General features: G+C 42.9%; 1 protein-coding gene across 1 annotated transcript in view; it reads left to right on the forward strand.

Annotated features, from left to right (window-relative positions):
- Positions 1-2,630: 2,630 nt before the first annotated feature.
- Positions 2,631-15,615, forward strand: part of LOC122540887 (eukaryotic translation initiation factor 3 subunit J) — a 29,127-nt gene continuing 16,142 nt past the window's right edge. Inside the window, exons 1-4 of the mRNA XM_043677123.2 lie at positions 2,631-2,763; positions 2,896-2,993; positions 10,516-10,564; positions 14,429-14,526. Coding sequence (XP_043533058.2) covers positions 2,643-2,763; positions 2,896-2,993; positions 10,516-10,564; positions 14,429-14,526 — 366 coding nt within the window. The 5' untranslated portion in view covers positions 2,631-2,642. The remainder of the gene's footprint in view (positions 2,764-2,895; positions 2,994-10,515; positions 10,565-14,428; positions 14,527-15,615) is intronic.

Below are 15,615 nucleotides of genomic sequence, written 5' to 3' on the forward strand. Positions count from 1 at the left end.
ACAGGGTTGTTATATTAACCATTTTCCAATCCTCTGAGACCCTCTCTGCCTCCAGTGATTCCTGGAAGATCACCACCAATCCACAATCTCCTCAGCAATCGCCTTCAGAATTCTAGGATGTAGTCCATCTGGTCCTCATGATTTATTCCCCTTTAGACTTTTTCAGCTTCCCCAGAACCTTCTCCTTAAAGGTGGCCATTACATTCCACCTCTGCTCCCCCTCCCCCCAATTGTCCTAATGTTCTGGTACCTGCTGGTGTCTTCCCCAGTGAAAACTGATGCAAAGTTTCTATTCACCATTCCTCTGCCATTGCTTTGTTAAGACCATAAGAGCAGAAACTAGGCCATTCAGCCCACTGATTCTTCTCCGCCATTCCATCATGGCTGATAAGTTTCTCAAACCCACTCTTCCACTTCCTCCCCATAACCCTTGATACTCACGAATCTATCTATCTATCTCTGTCTTAAATATACTCAATGACCTGACCTCCACAGCCTTCTGTGGCAATGAATTCCATAGATTCTCCACTCTCTGGCTGAAAAAGTTTATCCTTATCCCCTTTCTAAAAGGTCTGCCTTTTACTCTAAGGCGATGCCCTCAGGTCCTATGGGGTCTAAACCTGCGCACAATACTCTTCATTACCAAGTCCCCAGCCTCATTGTCCACCAGTCCAATGTCCAATCTTGTCTCTCTTTTACATATCTGGAAAAAACTATTGCAATTTTTTTTATTTCTAACCAGCTTACCCTAATATTTCATACCCCAGCCTGATTTATTTTAGTTACCCTCTGCTGGTTTTTAAAGCCTTTCCACTCATTTTTACCACATTGTACGTTTTATGCCTTCCCTTGTCATGCATAGCTTCTTCATCCTTCCCTTAGTAACAATATGTTAGATAGATACAAAGAGAGTACCTCCCCCCCTTTAAACTGATTAGATTACTTACATTAGATTAGATTAGATTACTTATAGTGTGGAAACAGGCCCTTCGGCCCAACAAGTCCACACCGACCCGCCGAAGCGCAACCCACCCATACCCGTACATTTACCTCTTAAACCTAACACTACGGGCAATTTAGCATGGCCAATTCACCTAACTGGTGTCGCTAAAAGCCCAGCGCAGCGATGCTATTGGGGTGGGCGGACTTCTAGTCCTCCAGCTGGGACCTCCAGTATACCACAACGCCTAGTCCTCCAGCTGGGACCTCCGGTATAGCACACTGCCTAGTCCTCCAGTCGGGACCTCCAGTATACCACAACGCCTAGTCCTCCTGTTGGGACCTCCAGTATAACACAACGCCTAGTCCTCCAGTTGGGACCTCAAGTATACCACAATACCTAGTCCTCCAATATTCCATAATACCTAGTCCTCCAGCTGGGACCTCCAGTATACCACAACGCCGAGTCCTCCAGCTGGGACCTCCAGTATACCACAACGCCTAGTCCTCCAGCTGGGACCTCCAGTATACCACAACACCTAGTCCTCCAGTTGGGACCTCCAGTATACCACAATGCCTAGTCCTCCAGCTGGGACCTCCAGCATACCACAATGCCTAGTCCTCCAGTATACCACAACCCTAGTCCTCCAGCTGGGACCTCCAGTATACCACAACACCTAGTCCTCCAGCTGGGACCTCCAGCTGGGACCTCCAGTATACCACAATGCCTAGTCCTCCAGTATATCACAACGCCAAGTCCTCCAGCTGGGACCTCCAGTATACCACAACACCTAGTCCTCCAGTTGGGACCTCCAGTTCACCACAACGCCTAGTCCTCCAGCTGGGACCTCCAGTATACCACAACACCTAGTCCTCCAGTTGGGACCTCCAGTTCACCACAACGCCTAGTCCTCCAGCTGGGACCTCCAGTATACCACAATGCCTGGTCCTCCAGCACAACGCCTAGTCCTCCAGCTGGGACCTCCAGTATACCACAACACCTAGTCCTCCAGTTGGGACCTCCAGTTCACCACAACGCCTAGTCCTCCAGCTGGGACCTCCAGTATACCACAATGCCTAATCCTCTAGCTGGGACCTCCAGTATACCACAATGCCTAGTCCTCCAGCACAACGCCTAGTCCTCCAGCTGGGACCTCCAGTATACCACAACGCCTAGTCCTCCAGTTGGGACCTCCAGTTCACCACAATGCCTAATCCTCTAGCTGGGACCTCCAGTATACCACAATGCCTAGTCCTCCAGCACAACGCCTAGTCCTCCAGCTGGGACCTCCAGTATACCACAACACCTAGTCCTCCAGCTGGGACCTCCAGTATACCACAATGCCTAGTCCTCCAGCTGGGACCTCCAGTACACCACAACGTCTAGTCCTCCAGCTGGGACCTCCAGTATACCACAATGCCTAGTCCTCCAGCACAACGCCTAGTCCTCCAGCTGGGACCTCCAGTATACCACAATGCCTAGTCCTCCAGCTGGGACCTCCAGTACACCACAACGTCTAGTCCTCCAGCTGGGACCTCCAGTATACCACAACGTCTAGTCCTCCAGCTGGGACCTCTAGTATACCACAATGCCTAGTCCTCCAGCTGGGACCTCCAGTATACCACAATACCTAGTCCTCTAGCTGGGACCTCCAGTACACCACAACGTCTAGTCCTCCAGCTGGGACCTCCAGTATACCACAATGCCTAGTCCTCCAGCTGGGACCTCCAGTACACCACAACGTCTAGTCCTCCAGTATCCCACAGTTCCCCGGCGTGACGGAGAGAGCGGGCAGGTGGCCATGGCGGACTCGGACGGCTGGGGTGAGCGCCGCTTTTTGTGTTTCGGCTTTAATGGCGCCGAGAGTATCCTTCTGGCTTTTCTCCCTGCCCCATTCTCACGTTTTGCCCCTTTCCCCTCCTCAAACTAATGACCGGCTTCGATTCTGTTCGCAGACGACGATTTCCAGACGCAGGGGCCGGTGAACCAGCCGGTGATCAAGCCGGTGATCGTGGACAGATGGGAAGGCGAGGATGAGGACGAGGATGTGAAGGTAAAGAAAACACTAGAGCTGGGCCCAAGGCAGCTTACCCCACCCTTGACCGTTTATCTCTGGCTCCATCTGTCTCTTACTATGCGAAAGATGCTATACAAATGCAGGTTGGCCGCATTTAATTTCTGAAGGGAGTTTGGGGCGTCACTTTTGCTTCCTGCTGTTGGGGTGAGTGGCAATACCGTCCTTCTTACCACCTGCTACACGTTATATTTCCTTGGCTCACTGATCCCGAAGTTGGCACTCTTCAGCACCCGAAGTGTAACCTGCCAATCCTCCTGTTCAAAACCTGCCGTAGATTCCCCCTTTCCCTGGAACTTTGCATGTTCTCTGTTCCTCTAATTCCATCCTTTGGTTTGCTCCTCCAAGTTTCACTCACTGCTGCCAGCTGTGTTTTCAGCTGCCCCATGTCAAAATTAAACTTCACAGCCTTTCTATTCTTTATTCCCTTTTAATTTGCTTCTTAAAGTCGGTACATTGAACAAAATTTTGGTCACTTGTTTAAAAGGTGGCTTGGTGTCAATTTTTGCCTTTTTTGTCTGAGTTTGGTTGAGGTAGAGCGTAACTTCCAATCATTTATTGGTCCTTTCGAGGAGACCAGTTTTCTCACATTAGTTCGCTAGACTTTATCCCTTTGAGAATGTAAATTTTTGTTGTGGTGAATCTCATGTGTTAGATGGTTGTGCTCCCATTTGTTTGGCTTTTCTTTCCTTCCTGCTGTCTACCCTCTAATAATTAAGTTAATGATATAGCAAGATAAAGATTTTTCCATCACTTTGTTGTTTTATCGGGGTAAAGACCTAGTTTGTTAAATTTGAGTCTCCTCAGATTTCTCTATCATGGGGAATTAAAGCACAGAAAGAGCAAAGTAATGAAAAACAATGTCAATTTTTTAGTTCAACCCAAGTGTGTGTTTAATTTAAATACTTGAAAATATTGTTAGTGTATAGTTTCACTTAGCACATTAATTCCAAAAGGTTATACAGAAAAATTATCACATTACTCCCACCATTACAAAGCTAGTACCGCTTAACTGTTCGGCCAAGGGCCTCAAACTTAATTGACTTAGTGGTTAGACATTCAAGCACTGAGCTACACATGCTTGACATCAATATCTTTCGCTACTTTCCAGTGTATCCATGTATTTTATCTGTTTATTGGGGATGATAGATATACTGTATACCAACACATGTCCTGCATCTACACTGCATGGTGACAAATCTGATCCCATTGATATGAAAGCATATTGATCTTCAGGTGTATGTGGTAACTGTCAAATAAAAGCAACATACTGGCGATCTGAAGTTAAAACAGAAAGTGCTTGGAAAACTTGGGTGTGGCAGCATCAACAGAGAGAAACTGTTATCATTTAGAGACCATTACAACCCTTCACTCACGCTTCTTTCTCCAAAGATGTAGTCAGATCAGCTGATTTTGTACAGCACTATATTTTTATTACCTGGATGACTGTGTTGCAGTGAAGACAGAAGATTTCCACAGTGAGTTTTTCGCCAAAGCAAACAAAGAAGTCCTGAGATTTCTAAGTTGGAAGCAAGCTAATACTCAGTGTTTACTGTGCTTCTAAAACTCCCAATGCAAACAAATTTCCATTGCCATCCCGGGCTCTCTCCTCTCATACTGGAACCATGATTTTTTTTTAAACAGGTAAGAATTACAAGTTAGTTATTAAACCTCTCATACACACTGTCCAAAATCTCATGCCACTAGTTAAAAGTCCAAGCTGTAAAATAATACTAATGCATACATAAATTGCATTGCAGAAGTAATGGTGTTCTCAACTAAAAGTGAAATGCCAATATGAAACTGAAAAGAGCAATGGTACACTAAACCTCCATAATTCAAATGATCCTGGCTGCATGGAGAAATGGCAAAGCATTTTGTACAAACTACAAAATGAAGGTGCTTCCAACAGAGTTAAAATTTGCATTGGAAAACATACTGCAGGGAGCATTGTACACTCCTTAAAGTAGTAGTGATATCATAAAATAAGGTACTTACTTTGTGTCAGTATTCACAACAGAGAAAGGGAATAGCAAGATAGGCATCCCAAAGAAACTAATACTGTATCAAGGGTGCTAAAAAGTTAATGTGAGCAAAGTAACAGTAATAAAGGGAGTATTGGCATCAAAGGGTGATGAATCCCCAGGACCAAAGGTACAAAGGGGGCCGAGACAAAGGTGGGTATGTGGAGTTAGATCGCAGATGAGCTGTGATTTTTGTTGGCGTGGAGCTGGATTGTCATCTCCTTTTCCTGTGTTCGTCCGTTTCTGTTGGCTGTGAAGTAAATACTTAGTACCATGATCAACCTGTCTCTTTTCCTAGTCCACTTGCTACTCCAGTCAAACATTATTTGTCTCACCTGCCAAATGAGAGAAGCAGTGATGATATTTATGGCATAGGTCTCGTAGATTGTACAGAACATTGCCTGGGAGAGCCAGCACTGCAGTAGGTGTAACTGTTCCATGGATTGAATGTTTGATACTCCCTCTTGAAGCACACTTCAAAGACTATTTTTTTTGTGGGGTTGAATTGATGGTACATTCAGGAAATAGCATTTGTTACAACTAAACAGTGATAAAAGATTTCCTCAATCTGACAGTATCCAAAATTCTTACTCACTTTACACTAATCCTGGTGATAATCTGAGCATAATAGAAGAACTATTGCCATATTTCTTCAGTAAAGCTGTTCTGGTGATTTCAAAAGCAAGAACAAGGTTAAAAAGTTTTTAAATTGTCAGCAAAATCAGAAGTGGTTTTGCTGACTATTGTAAAATACTCCATGTGTCATCAGCTTGAATTCAAACCTTGAGCTCAGTGCTGAATACTCTTATGCAGATAGACCATGCAGTATAGTAGGATGAAATCAGCCTCCGAATTTAGTAAATACAATCATTTATATTAAATTTGATAGCTATGAAACAAAAAGCAAAGTACTGCAGATCCATGCATCTCGACTAAAGACAAAGTGTTGGAGGTACTCAACAGATTGACATATGAATATAGAGAGAAACAGTTTTAGTCGTTCAAGTTGATTACATCTCGTGAGGACTGATTTGGTGTTGTCTGTTTGAGCTGCGAATACCATACAGTCAAATGATTAAATTTATTCCTTCCAGATATGGTCTATCACTAATGTGATATGAGCAATTCTATTTGATGGAAAATTTCACAGGAATATGTCAAGACATTTAAGAATAGGTGTCCCCGGAGTCTCCAGATTTCTGCATGTTGCTTCACTGATTGAAATACTGATATGTAATGTTAGTTGTGTAATTTTTGTGGTGAGAATATATTGTCACATGATTAATGATCATTAATGTATTTAAAGCACAGCTTGATAACTACACGTGGATGAAAGAAATAAGTAATGTGCCAGTTGAGCAGGGAGCGATTATGTGGAGTTTTCATCATGAGCATAGACGTGGGCTGAATGACTTGCTTCTATAGTTGAACATTTATGCACTTCTGGATTGGATAGATTGGTTTGGCCACTTTTGGAATATTGTGTGCAGTTCTGGTCTCCTTGCTACAGGTAGGATGTTGTGAAACCTGAAAGGGTTCAGAAAAGAATTACAAGAATGTTGCCAGGGTTGGGGGATTTGAGCTATAGAAAGAGAATGAATCGGCTGGGGCTATTTTCCCTCGAGTGTTAGAGGTTTATAAAATCATAAGGCCATGGATAGGGGAAATAAACAGGTACTTTTCCGCCCAGAGTGGGGGAATCCAAAACTAGAAGGCAAAGATTTAAGGTGAGAGGGGAAAGATTTATAATGGGCAACTTCTTCATTCAGCGTGTGGTGCCTGTATGGAGTGAGCTGCCAGAGGAAGTGGTGGAGGCTGGTAGAATGACAGCATTTAAAATACATCTGGATGGGTATATGAATAGGAAGGGTTTAGATGGCAAATGGGACTTGTTTTATTTAGGATATCTGGTCAGCATGGACGATTTGGACCAAAGGGTTTGTTTTCGTGCAGTACATCTTTATGAAGTAGAATGGGGTTTTCGGTATCTATAAATATTGCCCATTAAAGAGATAGTAACTCATTGCTTTAGTATAGTGTTGATAGCTTTTGGCACAGTAGCACTGTGATAGTGATAAAGCTGAGTGATTCCAACTTTTAAAGGGTGACTTTATGTCCCTTCCTGCATAAGAGTAGACATTCAGTGCATTGTTTTGATAAATTGATAGGAGTGCAACACTTTTACCCCAATTTAAATAGACAGCGTTGCTAAGTGTGATAGGCACACTGATAGGTGGTGCACAGCATTAAATCTGGAGAGATAAGAAACAAAGAAATTTGGGCAGGATAGGGAATCCATTATAGTAAGATTCTGAAAATAGATCAACATAGGCAATTTAGAATATATAATAGAGATCCCTGATGGTGGCTGGAAAGGAAATATGATTAAGAAGGGGCTCTGTACCTTAATGGCCAAGGCCTCAAGTATAAGAGCACAGAGATTATGATGGAACCTTATAAAAGATTTATTTGAATAAGCCTTTTGAATTCTGGGCACTGAATTAGACAATAGATAAGATGGAAAGGATAGAGAGGAAATTTCTGTGAATGTTGCCAGGAATGAAAATTTTACTTCTGAAGAAAGATTGGATATGCTGAGTTTTCTTTGGAACTGAGCAGACTGGGTGGGAGATTTGTTTGAAATGTCCAAGGTTGTGAGAATTTGGATAGACTAGATTGGAAGCCCTGTTTTCATTAAAAAGGTCAGTGACCAAGGGTCATAGATTTGAAGTGATTGTTGGAAGGATTAGTAGGAACTTGAGTAATCATTCACTGTGGGAGTCTATGGCTCACTATCAGAAATTATGGTAGTGGCAGAAACCCATCGCATTTTTAAAAAATGCACTTGAGGTGCTAATACAGGAATGTGGGATTAAGCTGGATTGCTGTTTCCTGTCTGATATAGACACAATGGTCTAAATGACGACCTGTGCCATAAATCTATGTTTCTATGAGATGATATCTTTGTTGAGGGTATGATTTAACAGACACAAAGGTATTGTGGTGATTGTCTTCAAATGCAGATGATTGCAGAGACATGCTGGGAAAGATTATAGAATTTTGTTGTTCTGTCGGTCTGCTTTTAAAACTTAGTGTATTCACTTCGTGGTCATTGGTCGAACTTTTAATTTTTTTTCTTTGGTCAGCTGGATGTCAGTCAGGCACTGAAATTTATCTTTGTCCTTGAGTTGCAAATGCACTTCCTGAGAAATCCACAGATGGGAGTTCTAACTGCATGCTCACGAGTCACTGCGGAAAGACACCCTTTTTAGCCAACCCCATACAGTTCCTCGGATGAGGAAGAACCAAGGGTTTTCAAAGGCCTTGAAATGTTTGCAAGATTTCAAAAATGTGATCGTGCATTTCTCATGAGTTGGCTCATATTTGGACATAAATTTGCAGGCTATATGGAGCTGTGTTCTATGTTCTATGTGGTGAATGCTACCCCTGGGTGACATGTCGCTCTCTGCTCCAGGAGAGTAAATGTCTTGCACAAGATTGAATTTGCTCAATTTGGTATCGGTGAGGGTGACTTGGGACAAGTCATCTGAAAGAATTGTACGTGGCATATTTCCCTAACAACATTTACTGGGCGACCTAGTGGAAATTACATACTTGGGTTTTAGCATGACTCCACAGCATCAGATTGTTATGAGAGAAAAGATCTGCGATTGTTAATCCCAGAGACTGCTTTCATAGAGTTTGAAGGTTGGTGAGGAATTCCTGGTGTTTAATTTTCCTTGTTATCTCTTACGCTCTCTCTGTATTTTTGCCTCTTTGAATTATATGGCTGATAGCCAGTAGGATGCATAGGGCAGACTGTTTTTCATACTTTTTCTGAACTTTCTAAGAATTGCCTACAAATAAGGCCTTATATATTAATATATGTTGCTTTCATACATGCAGATCTATCACACTGCAAGCCCCAAAGGCAATCCTAAATTAGGCGTTAGTATAATTCATTGCACACTTAGAATTATTTAGCATTTGTCCGTTTTCCAAATCACATCTAATATTGGACCCCAAGAGATTTGCAAATGATTGCAAAGTACCTTGTGAATGGCCAAATGAATATGCTGAGAGAGTTTGGATGCTGGAAAAACACAGCAGGTCAGGCAGCATCCGAGGAGCAGGAAAATCAACGTTTCGGCCTGAGCCTTTCATCTTTCTGCTTTTTCTGCTCCTCGGATACTGCCTGACCTGCTGTGCTTTTCTAGCAACACACTCTCAACTCTGATCTCCAGCATCTGCAGACCTCACTGTCTCCCTGTTTTATACAATCTGCCAGTCTTTGCAGTGTGACACCTCCGTGTCAGGCATCGCTCAGGTTTGCAATTCATGTGCCATATTACTAATTACAGAGATACCAGCAGGGGTGTTAATGAGGTTTAACGTAGGTGAAAATCGCATAAAGATAGATGTAGAGGGATTAGAAAGATCAATCCTAAGTAATTTTTGCCCTCACTCTCTGTGCTTCACACTGCTTGAGAGTTGAGAATTTTGAATATTCTGGTGTGTTGGTACTGTTTACAGAATAGAAATGGGTCATTTGGCCTAGTTGGGGACCATCATGGGTCTCTGTGTATGCTCTAAATTGCCTGTGTTGGTCTACAACTTTACAGAATCTTACCATATGGATTCCCTTGTCTTATTTGGGTCATGCACATGGTGCTGTTTCACACTAACTGCCTCTGATCTTTCTCAGCCAGCTTCTAATTGTACTGATTCATCCTTCTTTCATTCATGTGTTCTTCAATATTTATGACCTCTACTTTGGTTTTCCTGCAGTTGGAACATTTTCTGAACATCTAACCAATCAAATTTTTTTATAATCTGACAAATCTGTCTGGTCACATCTCAGACTTGTTTGTTAGTCAGTTACTTTTGTCCTTTTGCATTTAACATTTACTTCCCACTGGTTTTTTCTGCACTGTACTCTCTTGCCAGTTTCAGTTTCGCTGAGGCAAATCATTTGGTGATATGCCACTGTAGAATTCCTTCTCTAACAGGTGAATATGTTGATAGGGCACTAGAGTGATCTGATCCTATTATCATTGTCATTTATACCTGCCTTTTACCAACAGAGGCTACTGAAGCCATTAACAGAAGTCCGCGACAATCTGTCGCCTTCCTATTTCAGGAATGCAGAGGCGAACTTTACCTCAGCGGCTAACCTGAGATCAGCTCAGTACAGACTGTGGATTGAGCGATGATCTTCTAATCTGTGTCTTAACTGTACACTGTGGTGTACTCCATAAAGAAGGTACACTAGGCTTTACATGATCTAATGGTTCCCTTTTGCAGTTTATAATATTCATGACCTGTTACCTACAGAGATTTGCTTTCTACAAAGCTGTAACAAGTGGGCCACAAAAACTAAAGTAAATCAGTAGTTTGAAAGCTTTCTTATGTCCATTTTCATTATAAGTAATGAAGATTAGTAGCTTAAGTGCTGTTCACCTTTTTTGTTTCCATAGGACAACTGGGATGACGATGAAGAGGATAAGAAAACCCCATTGAAACCTGGTAGGTATGCAGATTTCTTAATACTGAATTGAGTGGTAACGTAATGACAGCTTTTAGAATTCTGAGGGGAGTAGTTAGCGTGGATCATAATAAACTAGTTCACCTTGAAGAGGATATTCTATTTCTAGCGTTTCCTTTCACTGAGCAGGTACTCAATTTAGGGAACAGGATTCAAAGAAAACAGTGGAATGAATAGGTAGTGATTCATTCAGATTTAGCAATATTTTGAGATGGAGTATCAGTAATTTGTGTCATGACACTGGGAGCAAATGACTTTGAACCTGCTGTTTCTACACTTTTAATCACTGGGAGTTTTCCTCTTCTGATATCTGGGACTGCTGTAGACTCAAACTACAAGGATTGATCATTGTGGTCAGACAATAACTCCCATAATCGCATCTTATCAAACTACCCAGATGGTAGAAGGTAAACTACAGTGGCCTTAGACTTCTCTGTGGCTCAGTTGGTGGCATTCCTGCCTCTGAATCTGAAGAATCAAGCCTCCACTATAGTTTAGTTCAAAATCAAGATTGACATTCACAGTATTGTACTGCACTATCCAAAACTCAGTCTCTCAGGTGAGGTCTTTAAACTGATTTCCTCCCTGGTTGTCTGGAATTATCCCACGGACTGGGGTGGCTTGGTGGCTCAGTGGTTAGCATTGTTGCCTCACAGTGCCAGCGACCCTGGTTCGATTCCACCCCCAGATGAGTGTCTCTGCAGAGCTTGCACCATCTGTGTGTCTGCCGTGGTTTCCTCCAGGTGCTCTGATATCCTCTGACAGTCCACACGTGCAGGTTAGTTGGATTGGCCATGATGTGCAGGCTAGGTGGATTAGCCATGGGAAATGCAGACTTTGAGAGATGGGGTTGCAGAGTGATTCTTAGTGGGATGCTCTTCTGGGGGGTCAGTGTGGAGTCAATGAGCTAAATGGCCTGCTTCCACACTATCAGGATTCTATGAATAAATACTGATTCAACATTACACTTCAATTTTTATGTTTTCTTCAAGTTGCCTGTGTTTTTATTAGTTTTTGGGAAGTGGGTGTCGCTGGCTGGGCCAGTATTTATTGCCCATCCCTAGTTGCCCTTGGGAAGGTGGTGGTGAGCTGCCTTCTTGAACCGCTGCAGTCCACCTGGTGTGGATTGACCCATGGTACCATTAGGGAGGATATTTCAGAATTCAAAGTTTGTGAGAAGATTTGTTGCTCGGGTGCTCGTTTTTGTGGTTCTGTTCGTCGAGCTGGGAATTTGTGTTGCAGACGTTTCGTCCCCTGTCTAGGTGACATCCTCAGATTCAATCAATAAGCACATTGACCTGGACCCAATATACCGACCACTGCAGCGGACAGCTGGAACTGACAACCGGAACGGCAGATTCAAACCACTACAAATGCCGGAGGAAAGATCACAGAAGCGCTTCACAGGAGGCACCCAAGCACTGAGGATGTCACCTAGACAGGGGCGTAACGTCTGCAACACAAATTCCCAGCTCGGCGAACAGAACCACAACATATTCCAGAATTTTGGGCCAGCAACAGTAGAGGTTCGATAATGTATTTCCAAGTCAGGGTGGTGAGTGGCTTGGAGGGGATCTTGCAGGTTATGGGTTTGGAAGGTGCTGTCTGAGGATCTTTGGTGAATTTCTAAACTAAATCTTGTCGATAGTACAGACTGCTGCTCCTGAGTGTCAGTTAGGGTGGGGGATGCATAGTACTTACTGTGAATACTCATTGCAGTATTCCTAGCTTGACCAGCTGTTGTAGCCACTGTGTTGATGTGGCGAGTCCAGTTGAGTTTCTGGTCAGGATGTTGATAATGGGGGATTTAGTGATGCTAATGCCCTTGAATGTCAAGGGGCATTAGTTAGATTGTCTCTTATTGATGATCATCGCCTGGCATTTGTGTGGTATGAATGAAAAGTTGCGGATGGTGCTGAACATTGCAATATCAGTGAACATCCCCACTTCTGACCTTAAGATAAAGGGAAGGTCATTGATCACTGCCCAGTGAAGCAGTTGAGGCTACCTTATTGAATCGTTTTAAGACAAAGATAGATTTTTGAACAGCAAAGGAATTAAGTTTTATGGTGAGCAGGCGGGTAAGTGGGGCGGAGTCCAGGAAAAAGATCTTATTGAATGGTCGAACAGGCTCGAGAGGCCAGATGGCCCACTCTTGCTCCTATTTCTTACGTTCTAATGAAAACAGCTGAAGATGGTTGGGTCTCGGACACTACTGTGAGGAACTCTACAGAGAAGTCCTGGAGCCAAGATGACTAACCTCCAACAAACACATCCACCTTCCTATGTGCGAGGTCTGATCCAAACAATGGAGAGTGTGCCCCCAATACCCATTGATTCCAGTTTTGCTAGGGCTCCTTGATGCTACACTCAGTCGCATGCAGCTTTGATGTCAAGGGCTGTCCCTCTCCCCTCCCCTCTGGAATTCAGCTCTTTTGTCCATGTTCGAACAAAAGTTATAATGAGGTCAGGAGCTGAGTGGCCCTGGCAGAACCCAAACTGGGCATCACTGAGCAGGTTATCGCTGAGAAAGTGCTGCTTGACGCCCTTACTGATTACACCTTCCATTACTTTACTGATGACTGAGAGTAGGCTAATAGGCTGGTAATTGGCTGGGTTGGATTTGTCTGCTTTTTATATACAGGATATACCTGAGCAATTTTCCCCATTGTCAGATAGATGACAATGTTTAAACTCTACTGGAAGAGCTTGGCTAGGGAGCAGCAAGTACTGCAGCACAAGTTTTCAGTAGTATTGGTGGAATATTGTCAGGGCCCATAGCACTTACAGTATCAAATGCCTCCAATTGTTTGTTGATATCACATGGAGATAATTGAATTGGCTGAAGACAGTTAACTGTAATGCTGGGGATCACTGGAGGAGGCCGAGGTGGATCATCCACTTGGCACTTAGTCATAGAGGTATACAACACAGAAACAGACCCTTTGGTCCAACTCATTCATGCCGACCAGATATCCTAACCTAATCTAGTCCCATTTGCCAGCACTTGGCCCATATCCCTGTAAACCCTTTCTTTTCATACTTCTGGCTAAAGGTTACTATGAAAACTTCAGCTTTATCACCGGTTGAAACCCTGTGTTACACCTGTTGTAAACTATGCCTTTTCAGAGGAACTTGTTGTTCTATAAACCTGAATTCCCAAATTCCACTTTTGGTTTGAATAGTTTTCTCAGATTTGCTGGTCAGGATTGCACATGAAGAATAGTCACTTGTGTGAGAAACATCAGGGTAGTGGGACTTGGAGGAATTTTTATCTAATTGTCAGGTAGCCCCTTCAGGAGAGGAGTAAATTGGGGTTAGGGCTAGATTGTATAATACTTAGTTTAAAACAATCTCTTTCTGCTAGAATATAGAGGAGAAAATAACCTGCTTTCAGATTATTGTTGTATAGTAACCTTATGAAACCAACCCAATCTTGTGGAGACAGAGGGATTTAGGCACATAAGAACTAGGAACTGGAGAAGGCAATTCAGCCTCTCGAATCTGCTCCACCATTCAATATGAATATGGCGGATCTGATCATACCTCAACTCCACTTTGATGCCTGTACCTGTAACCTTTCAACCTGTTGGTTTAAGATCTGTGGTTTGTTTGTTCTCTTGATGGTTAAACAAATATTGATGCACCTACTGTAATGTTTTGAAGGTTATTCAGCACAAGTGCCACATATTTGAAATAGAAGATGGATGCAATCGATTGAATATTGATGTTGTTTGAAACAGCTAACTGTAAAGATCATTTTAATGCATTTACTTCTCATTGTGATAAAACACTGCATCACCATGTCACTAACTGAGAGTTTTGACTTTTCTGAAATTCTATAGTGGAAGTCAAGCCAGAAAAGAAGAAATTAAGTGATCGGCTTAAAGAAAGGGAGGAAAAAGAAAGGCAATTGAAGAAGCAAAAACAGGACTTAAAAAACGTAAGTTGCTTTATATCCTTCAGGATGAAATATTCCATTGGTCCAAGGAGTCTCTCCTTTTGCAATGCTACAAAGTGCTGCAGAATCTATTTAATCAGTACAGGACAAATTATGCGGAAACTTAAAGCATAATTTAATTAAATTAAAGGATATAAGACCTGAAACACAATACATTAGCCATTCACACTTTTTGTTTCTATTCACTCATGGGACGTGGGTGTTGCTGGCTGACTAGCCTTTTTTATTGTTCATCGCTAGCTGCCGTTGAAATGAGTGGCTTGCTAGGAAGTTTTCAGAGGGTATTTGAGAGTCAACCATATTGAATCATAGAATCCCTACCATGTGGAAACAGGCTATTCAGCCATTGGGTCCACACAAACTATCTAAAGAACATCCTGCCCCCCTACCCTATTCCTGTAACACCCATGGTCAATCCACCTAACCTGTGCACCTTTTGGACTGTGGGAGGAAACCGGACCACCCGGAGGAAACCCAGGCAGACACGGGGAGAATGTGCTGACCCCACACAGTCACCCGAAGGTGGTATTGAACCTGCTGCTGCAGAGCAGCAATGCTAACCACTGAGCCACTGTGCTGCCCTGCTATGGGTCTGGAGTCACATTTAGGCCAGACCAGATGAGGATGGCAGATTTCCTTCTATAAAGAACATTTTTGAGTGTCAGATGGTTTTTCTAGCAATTGGCAATAGTTTCATAGTCATCAGTAGATTTTTAATTCCAAATTTTTGTTTAAAATTGAATTCTGATTGCACCATTTGCCATGGCAGGATTTGAGCCCATCTCCCCAGAACATTAGCTGAGTTTCGGGATTAATAGTTTAGCAACAATATCATTTATTCTAGGGGAGGTGATGGCCAAAATTCAGGAGTGAGCAGCAAGCTGTTTGGGGCCTGCTTTGCCATTTGATAAGATTATACCTGATCTGGTTGTGGTCTCAACTCATAACCTCTTACTTGTGCCCCATAACCCTTGACCTCCCAGCCATCAAAAAGCTAACACAACATTGAATAAATACATGGACCTAGCCTCCACAGCTTTTTGAGGAAGAGAATTCCACAGATTAATGACC

This window comes from Chiloscyllium plagiosum, unplaced genomic scaffold (genome assembly GCF_037043375.1).
Source record: "Chiloscyllium plagiosum isolate Xiang-an unplaced genomic scaffold, Cpla_swu_hap1 HiC_scaffold_39, whole genome shotgun sequence".
Classification (NCBI taxonomy): domain Eukaryota; kingdom Metazoa; phylum Chordata; class Chondrichthyes; order Orectolobiformes; family Hemiscylliidae; genus Chiloscyllium; species Chiloscyllium plagiosum.